Source organism: Erpetoichthys calabaricus, chromosome 7, assembly GCF_900747795.2.
Source record: "Erpetoichthys calabaricus chromosome 7, fErpCal1.3, whole genome shotgun sequence".
Lineage (NCBI taxonomy): Eukaryota > Metazoa > Chordata > Cladistia > Polypteriformes > Polypteridae > Erpetoichthys > Erpetoichthys calabaricus.
The window spans coordinates 164,635,362-164,648,709 of NC_041400.2; the positions used below are offsets into that span (position 1 = coordinate 164,635,362).

At 38.5% G+C, this 13,348-nt stretch overlaps 1 protein-coding gene across 3 annotated transcripts in view; it reads left to right on the forward strand.

Moving 5' to 3' along the window:
- The window catches only part of fcho2 (FCH and mu domain containing endocytic adaptor 2), a 144,085-nt gene that overhangs the window by 77,694 nt on the left and 53,043 nt on the right, over positions 1–13,348 (forward strand). For all 3 annotated transcript variants that reach the window (XM_028805664.2, XM_028805663.2, XM_028805665.2), the window contains exon 6: positions 5,574–5,678. In XM_028805664.2, the coding sequence (XP_028661497.2) occupies positions 5,574–5,678 (105 nt within the window). The remainder of the gene's footprint in view (positions 1–5,573; positions 5,679–13,348) is intronic.

Here is a 13,348-nt window from a genome sequence, read left to right on the forward strand (position 1 = left end):
GCTCTGGGCAAACTGTTTAATAAGAAGGAGTTTGTCATGAGAGTATTTTAGCATGATACTGGGCAATACTTATCTGAAAAGCAGTGGAGAAGCAGCACAGCACAGTGGAACCGGTAGGACAGGCGGGTGTGGTAGCATTGGTGAGCGGCGATAGCAAGCAGCAGAAAGCATAGCAGGAGGAGGTAGCAGGATTTGGAGGTTCCAATACACAGCCACAAACAGTAACGCTTGGTATTTTCAGGCATGATCGCCCCAGAGCCAAAAGCCAGATTAGTATGAACATCTGATCAGTTCCCAGTCATAGAGTACTGTAAGATGAAATGGGAGCAGATCAGCAAAGCGAATTTAATATAATCACGGAGACAGATCATCCCGAGGTCCTAGATTGCCAGGTACAAAGAAATGTTCGTAGGTTCTCGTCCCGTGATCCACAGACTCAGCTGTTCCCAGTCAAAGTAGAGTCCATAAAATCTGTAAATATTAAGCCAAATCCATACAATTCGAGTCAGCAGTATCCACGAACTATACGTACAATAAAATAAATAAAACAAGCGTAAGAAAGTGTAGAATTAAGGCGAATTTTGCGAAAAGTGTTGTTAACAGGGAGGAGTGGCAACAACATGCGTGTGCCAGCGTCCCCTCACCTGCTGTTTTGTAAAAGGACCAACCACCTTTTGGCTAGAGCTCCTTGTAGATGGCCAACTGTTGTGGTCTTAGACGGGACCAGTTAGGACTTCTTGCTCTTGACCTACACCAAGATGCATGAGAAGTTATTCCAGAGGTGAAGGTTGAACATTTAGCCATTACTTGTACATGCTCACAACATGTTTTTTTTTGTCTTTTCAGGACATTCTAGCAGACACTTTGTCCATCTGAGCCACCTCACCATCATTTGGTGCCTTTTCCCATATTCTCAAAATACACCCTCAGATCAGACAACATAGTTCCAAAGTAAATCAATCAATGACATTAGCACCTTCTGGCACCCAATATGTTTGTGTGCAAACAGTTCTTGAATACTACAGAAATCCAAAACAATTAACATCTCCGATTTAGATCAAGTAGGCCTCCTTATCACACACATTAAAGGAACTCATGTCATTCAACACATTAAGTGTTGGTGTCCACGTGTCCATTGCTTAAATAGTTCAATCATGGAGGCCTATGTGGGTACATGTTTTCATCCCAGAAAATGTACATTAATTAATCAAACTGTAATTTCCCAGTTTCTACATTTCGGTGTCATTCAGAAATTAAAAAACTGGGTTTGCAAAGGTTTTGTTGGTTCTTGTTAGTCAAACTGGTATTTACTAAAGAACATGTTCGTGTGTCTGACACTGAAGTAGTTGGATCATTTCAGCCATCAATGTTGTTTGCTCTTGTGTCTACCTTACCTGTCATTATGGGACAAACTCTGCAAAACAAGGCAAATTAATATTAAAATGATACAGGAGTGTTATGCATTAAAAGTTAAGACAAGAATAAAAATACAATTTATTAATTTCTTACAGATGTTAATCTTGCACTGCTGCGTTTTTATAAATTCTTTTTATAAATGCATTCTTTGAAAGACTGAATCAGCTGTTTCTTAAAGGTCTGAATATATACACAACAAGTCACTTTTCCCTTCTGTGACTCAGACTCATATTTAGGTGATCCTCCCATTCACTTGTACAAACTTCAAGTATTTGGCGCTCACCAAGGTAGCTGGGTATTCCTACACAAGACTTCTCCTGTTGGAAAAGTCTAGAGCAGGAGAGAGACTGACTTTGATTAAGGAAAAAGCTAATGCTTTTTTATAGAGGTGACTTTGACTATATCAGCCTTTTATTTTTTTATCTTCTTGAATGAGGTCTCACTCATTCACTTTTGCCAGAAACATATGTTCTGCAGTGGCTGCATTAGAACCCATTACATTTTTAATCAATTAATTAATTAATTAGAATCCATGTATTTGCTGCTAATGCAATCTACTTTTTTGGGTTTAATTTTAGATAACTCACTTGTTATGATTAGGAATCCTTAATTTTTTATTTTAATTTTAAACAGCTGTATTTAGGTCTTAAGTGTTTCCTATTTTTATTAACCAGCCAACAGTTAATAATGAGATGCAAATGACAAGGAAACCACCAGCTTTCCAGCCAAATTGGTCCCATGTACACCTGTGTATATGCATCATGAAGTATATGTGCTAGTAAAATATTTAGAAATCAATAAAAGAGAAAGTGAAAGGATGAAAAAGTCTGTTCTGGTCAGCAAGATATGTATATAATTTTCTCTAAAAATGAACATCTACAGTATGATAAAAAAAATATTTGATTTGGCAGAGCGAAAGCTTTAACAAGCCATGTAATGAAAAAATCAGGTTTCATTATCAGCAAGGACTGGTTTTTAATTAGGAAACAGATTGAACTGAAAATCTGTAGCCAGTGCGTCTCTCCAGGACTGTATCTGAGAACCCAAGTCTTGTACTGCATGTGTAGAGCTGTCTCATCCATGCTTAGTGGTTCATTCAAACTGAATCCTGTCAGGCTATGTTGGTCCTCTGGCTAGCAAATGCTTGCCAACACACTGTTTGTGTTCACAATAATACCAACAGTACAGCAATGTTCTATTGTTAAATGTTAAATCTGAAAGCAATCTGTGCAAATTCTAAATTTCAGCAATGTGACAAATATGCTTCTCAAATGTTTTCTTTAGTTTTGTTGTTTACATTTGCTTCTCATTAGCTTATATCACTGTCTTTTTGGTGCTATTTGCTTTGTCCATAACTTTTTTATCTTACCCTGAACTGATGAGATTAATAATTCATGTAACTAATCTTCTACACACTTTTACATTTCCACATTTAAAATAATGACAATCTCTCCATAGTTGCATTTGGGAGCGTGTTGTGTTTGATTCTGTAATTCTTCTTTCCCATAATAAATGTAAATAGAAGTGTCCTAAAATCAAAAATCATATCATAAACATGCATTGCTTAAAATTTTAGGTGCAGTGTAAAATAAATTGTTAATGCTATAATATATATATATTTGCAGCTGGAGATCCACAAAGGGAGAAAATGAATCACGTATCATAAAGTAGTTTTTATTCCTGAGCTTTCAGCCCCTGCCAGGGGCCTTCATCGGAGGATAATGCTTGGACTTACAAGAATCAAAGGCAATATAATATATATCAAAAAATTAGGTGTGGGGGCGGGGTTGCGGGTATTGGTCGTAAAGTTTTATTTATTATGAACATGTTCTTCTTAAGTTTGCATATGCTGGGTTTATGTCCAAATGTCTGTTAATGGCGTTCTCGTTTGATAGCCAAGATTCGGCCAGCTCTCTGGCACTTTTAGTACTGGTCTTAAATCTTACTTGTACATTGTCCCAGTTAAATGTAGGTCCTGTTAATTTTGTATGCGTATAGATCAGTGATCGTGAGTCCGTCCTTCCTTCTGATACGTGACTCATTTTCTCCCTTACTGAATCTCCAGCTGCAAATATGCAAACTGTATCACAGACCTTCTCTTCCATATATATATTTATATATATATATACACACACACACACATTTATATTTTTATTATATATTTTTATATATATAAATTTCATATATTTTCATATATATATATAATATGCTTAAAAAAAGGAAAAACACCTAAAATGTACATGTTTCTTACTTCATGCTTGGGAAATGCTTCAAGACCTTGTGGCCCTTTAATGGAATACAGGGGTCCAGAAAATGGATGATAGCTATTTAGATATACTTACTACACAGCAGTATGACATAGACTGCAAAATGGCAAAAAGAAAATACTGTACTCAGAACAGCAGCTGTTTGTCCCTTTTAATATTTGTACCATCTGCTGTCATATAGTATCCAATGTAAAAGTGTCAATGTACAACAACATTTTCTAATCCATTTAATAAAATTTAGTATCTGTGGGTTTCCATAATTCTTGGCAGCACTAATTGCATGGTCCTAGATCATGGACCAGTCCATTGCATGGTACACACCTGCAAATATTCACACTCACACAGGGAAAATTTAAATCACCAATTTGCCCAACATGAAATGTGTTTATATGCAATTTAATAACCCAGTTATTTGCAGAAACCTGGTTACTTCCTTGTAAACCTTATACCAGTTACAGAAACTGGGTTATTGGTCACTGAGAAACCTGGTAAACATATGCAGACTCCTCCTGAAGTAAGTCCGTTTTTTGGCCATGAAAACCCATAACCAGCTTACAGTTAAAGACTTCAGAGTCTGCATATGTCTGCTGCACACTGTTCCCTGCTTAGCTTTGCATACACTTTTCAATAGACAAGGGTAGAAGCATTTCTTGAGGCAAATGCTTGGGTGATCGCATTATTCCTTCTCCTGGTTTAAATAACCTTTCTCAACATTCCAGAAATCACTAAATTTATGATGATGAGCTGAACATACCTAAGCTTGGCAGCACAATCTTTGGGGCAGTCTTGAAGTAGCACATTAAAAGAAACTAGCATTATATAGTCCAGATACTTTTTAAAGTAGCAAGTAACCTAATACAATACTTATTTTATTGAAGTGACAATACCTGCTTTTTTATTATCCTAGTATCACTGGGTGTAAGGCAAGAAGCATATGTACATGTACACCACTCCTTGGCAGGACTCAATTGCACAGCCAAGCAGAAAAGAATGTGCTGAATGCAATTTGGTAACAGAAAATATATTAATAAAGTTGTTAGTTTAGTTTTAATCTAGCTGTTTTTTAAAGATGTTAAAACCGAATGACCGGGTGACTCAGCCACCAGTGTCCATACTATCAATCATCAGTAGCTTAGACCGGAGAGGTGAAAAGGCGATGGTTGTTATTTATAAATAAAAAATTACTGGCCAGTCAACTGCGCGTTTTTTCATACAAAAAAAAAAAATTACTACAAACATAATGTATTTTGTACACAGTACATTTTATAATAAGTAATATAACATGTTTAATTTCATTTTTTGTAAGTAATGAGTAATATGACTACGTTACTTTTAAAAGCAACATTCCACACACTGCTCGGAGAGGAGTGTTTGCCCAAGGGAGCACTCCATAGGTTTAGTCCTACATATAAATGGAGGTTTTTAAGAAACCAGGTTTGTGCCTTAATCAGGTTAACTTAACTTGTCCTGGTTATGTATCTGAAGAAGGAATGATTATAATGCAAACTCCACTGAAACATTTGGGTGAGGAATTTTTGCATAGGATGCTGGATCCCTGAAGTAACAGCACTAATCACTGAGCTACAATGTCACTCATGTTAAACTATGAAGTGTATCATTTTTATGTATTGAATTTATTTATAATAATGTTTCGTGTGGGCAATAAATAACAGTTGTGTGTAACTTCACAGTACAAGCAGCATGATTGAATAGGGAAACGTTTAATTCAGCATTATAAAACTCTGTGGAATAGAGCAGCAAAGTTGAATATAAATGTCATGTGATAAACGAAATTAGATTTTAGAGGAAATTAAGTACAATGTATAACGCCATTATATTGTATGATTGTGTATTTAAGCTTTTTTTTTTTTTGTTCCTCTTCACATACAGGCAGGAATCAAAACAAAAAAAGCCACAGAAACATACAAGGCATTTGTAGAAAAGTATGCTTCAGCAAAAATAGATTTTGAACAGAAGATGACAGAAACTGCACAGGTATTTTTTTACAAAGCTATGTAATCTTTTACAAAGACCTTGTTTTCTATTAGTGCATATACAGTATGTAGTTATTTTAATTAGCTTTTTTCTTTGGGGCAAAACATTTGTAGACCAGCAGTTTAAGAATCTGCTGAAGCTGAAAGGAATCATTCTCCTTAGTTAACTATGATGCATTTTGAAGGAAAGGCAGAAATATACTATGTGTGTGTGTGTGTGTGTGTGTGTGTGTGTGTGTATATATATATTGTAGCAGTAGAGGCTTTTGTCCACCTCTTGAACCCTCAGGTACCACTCTAGACACCAGGTAAAAGTATAACAACCTTTTATTTTGTTGTCACACAGTGCACCAAGCACCCTCCACTCCACACTCATATAACAATACTTCTCTCTCTAAACAAACCAATCCTCCTCGCCCAGACACTTTGCCACCCTACCTCCCAGCTCAGCTCAGTGTTCTGGGCTTCCCACAGTCCTTTTATACACCCTGACCCGGAAATGGTTCCTGGCCAAACCCACAAGTCCGTTTTCCTTCCGGGTCAGGGTAAACAGTCCTTTTCTTCACCCCGGGAGCACGTCGCTTCCTCCAGTCACGTGACTGTGACGCACTCCCGGGTTATAGGGCACGCAAGAGCCCACTAGCCCCCCTACAGCGACTCCCGGTGGCCCCCAAGGTATCCAGCAGGGCTGTGTGTATAAACTACAGAGTCCATGAGGCCCTGCTGGAAGTCGGGGCACCATCATGCTGTCCGGAGGGCTCCTCCTAGCGGCCTGGGGGTGGCGACCGGAGTCCATAGCCGGTCGTCCATCACAATATATATATATATATATATATATATATATATATATATATATATATATATATATATATATATATACACTCAACAAAAAATGGGGTAAACTCACTGAAAATCAATATATGAACAACCCCCAATCCGGAGTACACAACCTATCCAAAAGACGGCTCTCCACCACAGAACACAATATTCTCTCCAGAGGATTAAAATTCAATTATAAGGACGCATCTAACATGAACTTCCTCGGTTCGTTAGAACATATCTTAGCAACTGAAAAAAAATACCAACAGAACAGGCACAAGAAATAAGATGCAACGTCGCCAGCCAGCTACACACAAGGCAACCAACCACACGTATGCAGCAAGTGAACAGAAAGCTCTAAGATCTTTACGGAATGACAACAGCATTATTATTACACCAGCTGACAAAGGAGGCGCAACTGTTATCCTAGACAGAGAACAATACTCCACAGCTATGGAAGAAATGCTTTCGGACACTAATACGTATCAACAGCTAAATAACGACCCAACAAAAACCACACAGAATAAAATAAACTATACTCTGACCAAACTCCGAAATGGTAACCGCCTGGATGTACAGAACTTTCACAAAATGAAATCCAATGATGCTAACTGCCCGGAATTTTATGGACTCCCAAAAATACACAAAACACCACTAAAATACAGACCAGTGGTTAGCCTAATATGCGGACCATCATACAACTTGTCAAAAAGACTTTTCCAACTACTTAAACATTTAACGGACGACTCAGATTATTCCGTCAACAACGCGGAGTCGGCATTACAGCACTTGAATGACGTATCCATCGCCGAGGACGAGATCATGGTCTCGTTTGATGTTACATCGCTATACACCACGATCCCGATCCAACTGGCCACAGAAACATTATTAATGAAACTGGATAGTGACCCCACCATAGAGACAAGAACCAAACTGTCCATCAAAGACATAATGCACCTAATATCACTTTGCCAAAAAACGCACTTTCATTTCAACGGCAAGTATTACACACAGAAAGAAGGCATGCCAATGGGATCACCGTTATCTGGACTCCTAGCGGAACTGGTAATGCAACGATATGAAAACATAGCTTTATCCCAGATTACACCCAAAATTTGGATACGCTATGTAGACGACACATTCGTCATATTAAGAAAGAACCAGCTGAATGAGTTCTTCAATCATATTAACACAATATTCCCTGCAATCCAATTCACAATGGAAAAAGAAAACAATCGACACATCAACTTCCTGGACATTTACATCAAAAGAAATAGTGACGCCACCCTGACCACAAGTGTTTACCGCAAACAATGCTACGCAGACAAGATCCTACACTACGCCAGCAACCACCCGGTATCTCATAAACGGAGCTGCGTGAAAACCCTATTTAAACGAGTCCACACGCATTGTAATACCAAGGAAACAAAAATTAATGAGAGACGCTATCTGTTTCAACTTTTCACCTCGAACGGATACTCAAAATCATTCATTAATCGGAGTCTACACAGCAGACGCCAAAGGAATCAGCATACAAGCGACGTAAATCAGAACCCCCACCCCACCTGGCATTCACTCCCGTACCACCATAATGTGTCAGAAGGCACGGCACGCACCCTGACCAAGTGGGGCATCAAAATAGCACATAAACCCACCAACAATCTGCGCATGGTCCTGTTTAATGCTAAAAACAAGAAATCGACAGCCGAAACACGAAACGCAGTTTATAGTATTCCATGCAATTCTTGCTCAGCTGTATACATAGGACAAACATCAAAAAAAATCTCAACACATGTACAGGAACATCGCAACGCCGTCAGAAGAAAGGACGCACTATCCTTGATATATGCACATACTAAATCGACAGGACACACATTCAACTGGGACAACGTAAAAGTAAAATTTAAGGCCAGTACTAAAAGTGCCAGAGAGTTGGCCGAGTCTTGGCTATCAGATGAAAACGCCATCAACAGACACTTGGACATAAACCCAGCATATGCCAACTTAAGAAGGACATATGCACTTTAATTAAACAATACACCCACCCCACCCCCCCTTGATCATACTGACTTAGTCAGTATATATATATAATATAGTAGAAAGATGAGAACAAAAGATAAAGATTTGGGGGGGATCTACCCCATATATTTAATGTTTTCCATATATATATATATATATATATATATATATATATAATATTGGGAACCCCTCTTAAATCTTTGGATTTTTGTTTATCATTGGCTGAGCTTTCAAAGTAGCAACTTCCTTTTAATATATGACATGCCTTTATGGAGACAGTAGTATTTCAGCAGTGACATTAAGTTTATTGGATTAACAGAAAATATGCAATATGCATCATAACAAAATTAGACAGGTGCATAAATTTGGGCACCCCAACAGAGATATTACATCAATACTTAGTTGAGCCTTCTTTTGCAAATATAACAGCCTCTAGACGCCTCCTATAGCATTTGATGAGTGTCTGGATTCTGGATGGTGGTATTTTTGACCATTCTTCCATACAAAATCTCTCCAGTTCAGTTAAATTTGATGGCTGCCAAGCATGGACAGCCTGCTTCAAATCATCCCATAGATTTTCGATGATCTTCTTGACTGTGACGGTCATTCCAGAACATTGTACTTCTCCCTCTGCATGAATGCCTTTGTGGATTTCGAACTGTGTTTTGGGTCATTGTCTTGTTGGAATATCCAACCCCTGCGTAACTTCAACTTTGTGACTGATGGTTGAACATTATCCTGAAGAATTTGTTGATATTGGGTTGAATTCATCTGACCCTCGACTTTAACAAGGGCCCCAGTCCCTGAACTAGCCACACAGCCACATAGCATGATGGAACCTCCACCAAATTTGACAGTAGGTAGCAGGTGTTTTTCTTGGAATGCAGTGCTCTTCTTCTGCCATGCAAAGTGCAATTTGTCATGACCAAATAACTCAATTTTTGTCTCATCAGTCCAAAGCACTTTGTCCCAAAATGAATCTGGCTTGTCTAAATGAGCATTTGCATACAACAAGCGACTCTGTTTGTGACGTGAGTGCAGAAAGGGCTTCTTTCTCATCACCCTGCCATACAGATGTTCTCTGTGCAAATTGTGCTGAATTGTAGAACGATGTACAAATACACCATCTGCAGCAAGATGTTCTTGCAGGTCTTTGGAGGTGATCTGTGGGTTGTCTGTAACCATTCTCACAATCCTGCACATATGCCGCTCCTGTATTTTTCTTGGCCTGCCAGGCCTGGGTTTAACAGCAACTGTGCTTGTGTCCTTCCATTTCCTGATTACATTCCTTACAGTTGAAACTGACCATTTAAACCTCTGAGATAGCTTTTTGTAGCCTTCCCCTAAACCATGATACTGAACAATCTTTGTTTTCAGATCTTTTGAGAGTTGCTTTGAGGATCCCATGCTGTCGCTCTTCAGAGGAGAGTCAAAGGGAAGCACAACTTGCAGTTGACCACCTTAAATACATTTTCTCATGATTGGACACACCTGTCTATGAAGTTCAAGGCTTAACAAGCTAATCCAACCAGTTTGGTGTTGCAAGTAATCAGCATTGAGCAGTTGCATGCATTCAAATCAGCAAAATTACAAGGGGACCCAAATTTTTGCACAGCAAGTTTTTCACATTTGATTTAATGTCATGCAAATAAATACTACTTCACTAAAAATCATTGTTCGGAAAACACCCCAGTACTCAGGTGTTCCTAGGAAATGAAAGACATACCACTGTTATCTTTTTTGCTGAAAGTACAGTAAATTATTATGCAGGCTGAGAGGGGTTCCCAAACTTTTTCATATGACTATATATATAGGTCACCCGGGGGAAGCTCATCAATCACCCACACAAAGGTATGGACACATGTTCTGCAAGCACAAATAGGTTTTTATTGTGGGAATCTATTCCTATAAGCATTTCCCATGGCCCAACCACAATATGACGCAGAACAACAACACTGTGTCTTCTTCTGTTTCTCTCTCACTCCACTGCCTTTTTCTCTGCTTCGCCCAGCAAGCTTTGTCCACCTGTTAATGGCTCTGGCTCACAGAGTTATTAAAGGTAGTTCCTTTTATGCTATCCCTAGAAGTACTTTCAGACATCCCAAAGGCTTGGCCTGGGAGTACTTCCAGGTAAGGCGGCAGCCCCACAAAATAGGGTTTGGTAGTCCCCACAGCACCCACAGAACCCAACAGGGCTGAGCCAAAGAACTCCAGTTCCCATGATACCCTGTCGGAATCTGGGGTGCTATTGCAACCCAGGGGGCAACCATCTAGTGACAGTGCCCTGTGCATGCTGCCTCCCCCTGTCCATCCACATTGAAGGCATTCAGACTGGCTAAGAAATGTATTTATTTTTTATTTAAGTAGTACCATGAATGGTGAATGTTCTGTCTGTAAACAGTAAGCCATTCCTATCTGAATATCTATAATGATTAATTTAAAAACTAGCTATAATATTAGTATTTAAATCCATATAGCATATACAGAAGTGTTTCAGATACTGTCTGTACATTTAAATACAAGGTTATGAAATGCAAATCTTCACTTAAGCTAGTATTTAACTTACCAGTAATTTAAAATTTGGAATCCTTTTGAGATTATGCCAGACCATTCAGATGCTTTTACAGTAGCCTCAGCATAGTGATGACAGCATGCATTAAATTATTATTTTAGAGATAGTAGTTAAGTCTGGGCAGTAAATTATAAACATCTGAGGCTTTCAAGTGTTTAAATATGAGGACTTGCTTCTGTACAGCTTTGTAGAATTCTGCCAAGACTTTTGTGAGTATATAATTTTTAATGTTACAGTCTCATTGAGAAAAACAAAAAAGGAATAAAAAAAAATAAAAACACTTAAAATTTTTTTTAATAAACTTGACTGACTGCATAATTAAAAGAGTGCAGTTTTCTTGAAAATACCCACTTTGAAAAAAATAGTAATGGTAAAACAGAAATAGAAATGTTTTCCTTTTCAGTGGGATTTAGTATACTTTCTATGGACCACAGCTTTGAAAAGCCATGTGGAGTTACCAGTCATGACTCTAACAGCTCTTAAATTACACTGAATAGATGCTACTGCTCTGTTTACTTGAGAAGAGCATTAAGCACAATTTTGTAATGCATAATGTGCCACTTATATAGAGGCAGACTTAATATAGATTTACAGTATTTAATGACTGCTTTATTAAATGGGTATAGGAGGTTGTAACCATTAAAAGAGCAGTGGAAAAGTATTATTAGGGCTTTTATCCAAAAAAGCTGTTATACACTGTTTTTTAACAGAAAGACTCATTTGAACTCTCAGCATAGTAATACTAGTTAGAACTTAAATTAGCACACTAGTCCACAGATTGAATTAGGGAGTGGCATCAGCATGCATACCTAAGAAATCTTGTAAACAGATTTACGTGGAGGAAATTAGCTTTCAAAGGCAGAACCCAAAGTGGAATGATTTTTAAGTTGTATATAGTGTTGTACAACATTTGCATAAACCAGCATGCCCCATTTCTCTGTCCAAACCCTGTCAGCGCTGTTGCAAATCTGGGAACATGGTGTGTTAGAATGTCCCACTTGTTAAAGCATTATTAATGAAATATTAACCAAAAAAAAAACATATCTAATTTTCATTGTTCTACAAGGCCACCAAATTTCCATCAAATCCATCAAGGCAATATTTGAAATTTTGAAGTATTTAGGTTGTTTTATTTATTGTAAAACCCTTAATATTGATATTTAAAAATGTTCTTTCTTAGTAGATATAGTAGATATCTACTGTCCTAGATGTACCATCCTATCAAAACATTGTATATACTGTAGGTACAATATAATACAACAGTATCCATATTACTAAACGAGAATGGTAAACCGGATATGGACGCAGGGACCTGCCCGTGGACGCAGGAGACATAGTGCACAGGCGCCACACAAAGCCCCCCTCCCCAGAGTGAAACGGGAGAGACTACGATTACTAACCGAGAATGGTAAACCGGATATGGACGCAGGAGACATAGTGCGCAGGCGCCAACAGTCACGGCTCAAACTCAAAAACGAAACAGCGCGATCCACCGACGAAAGGCGCATTTGCCTACAACGCGCAACTGAAATAAACTTCCACACTACACAGCAGAATCCACGGACTTCTAAAAAACCGCAAGCAAACACCCGACATCATACAGAAACCCCACAAATACGGACAAAACGACATTTTTGAATCGCATTATCCCCGCCCCAGAGTGAAACTGGACAGACTACGGTGTCCACAAAGGTTCACAAATCAAGCCCGTGATAGTACGGAAAGCGAATTGTAGTACGGAAATCGCCACATACTACGAAAGGTGTATTCCCCTACAACGCGCAACTGAAATAAACGTACACACTACACAGCAGAATCCACGCACTTCTAAAAAACCGCAAGCAAACACCCGACATCATACAGAAACCCCACAAATACGGACAAAACAACATATTTGAATCACATTATCCCCTCCCCAGAGTATTACGGGATAGACTACGGACTCCACAAAGTTTCACAAATCAAGCCCGAGATAGTACGGAAAGCGAATTGTAGTACGGAAATCGCCAGAAACTACAAAAGGCGTATTCGCCTACAACGCACAACTGAAATAAACGTGAACACTACACAGCAGAATCCACGCACTTCTAAAAAACTGCAGGCAAACACCCGACATCATACAGAAACCCCACAAATACGGACAAAACAACATATTTGAATCACATTACAGTAATACAATATTAACAGTACAACCACAGATAACACAGGCGCAACACCTGATGGGTAATAAGAATTAACGAACGATCCGTATTAAACGTACG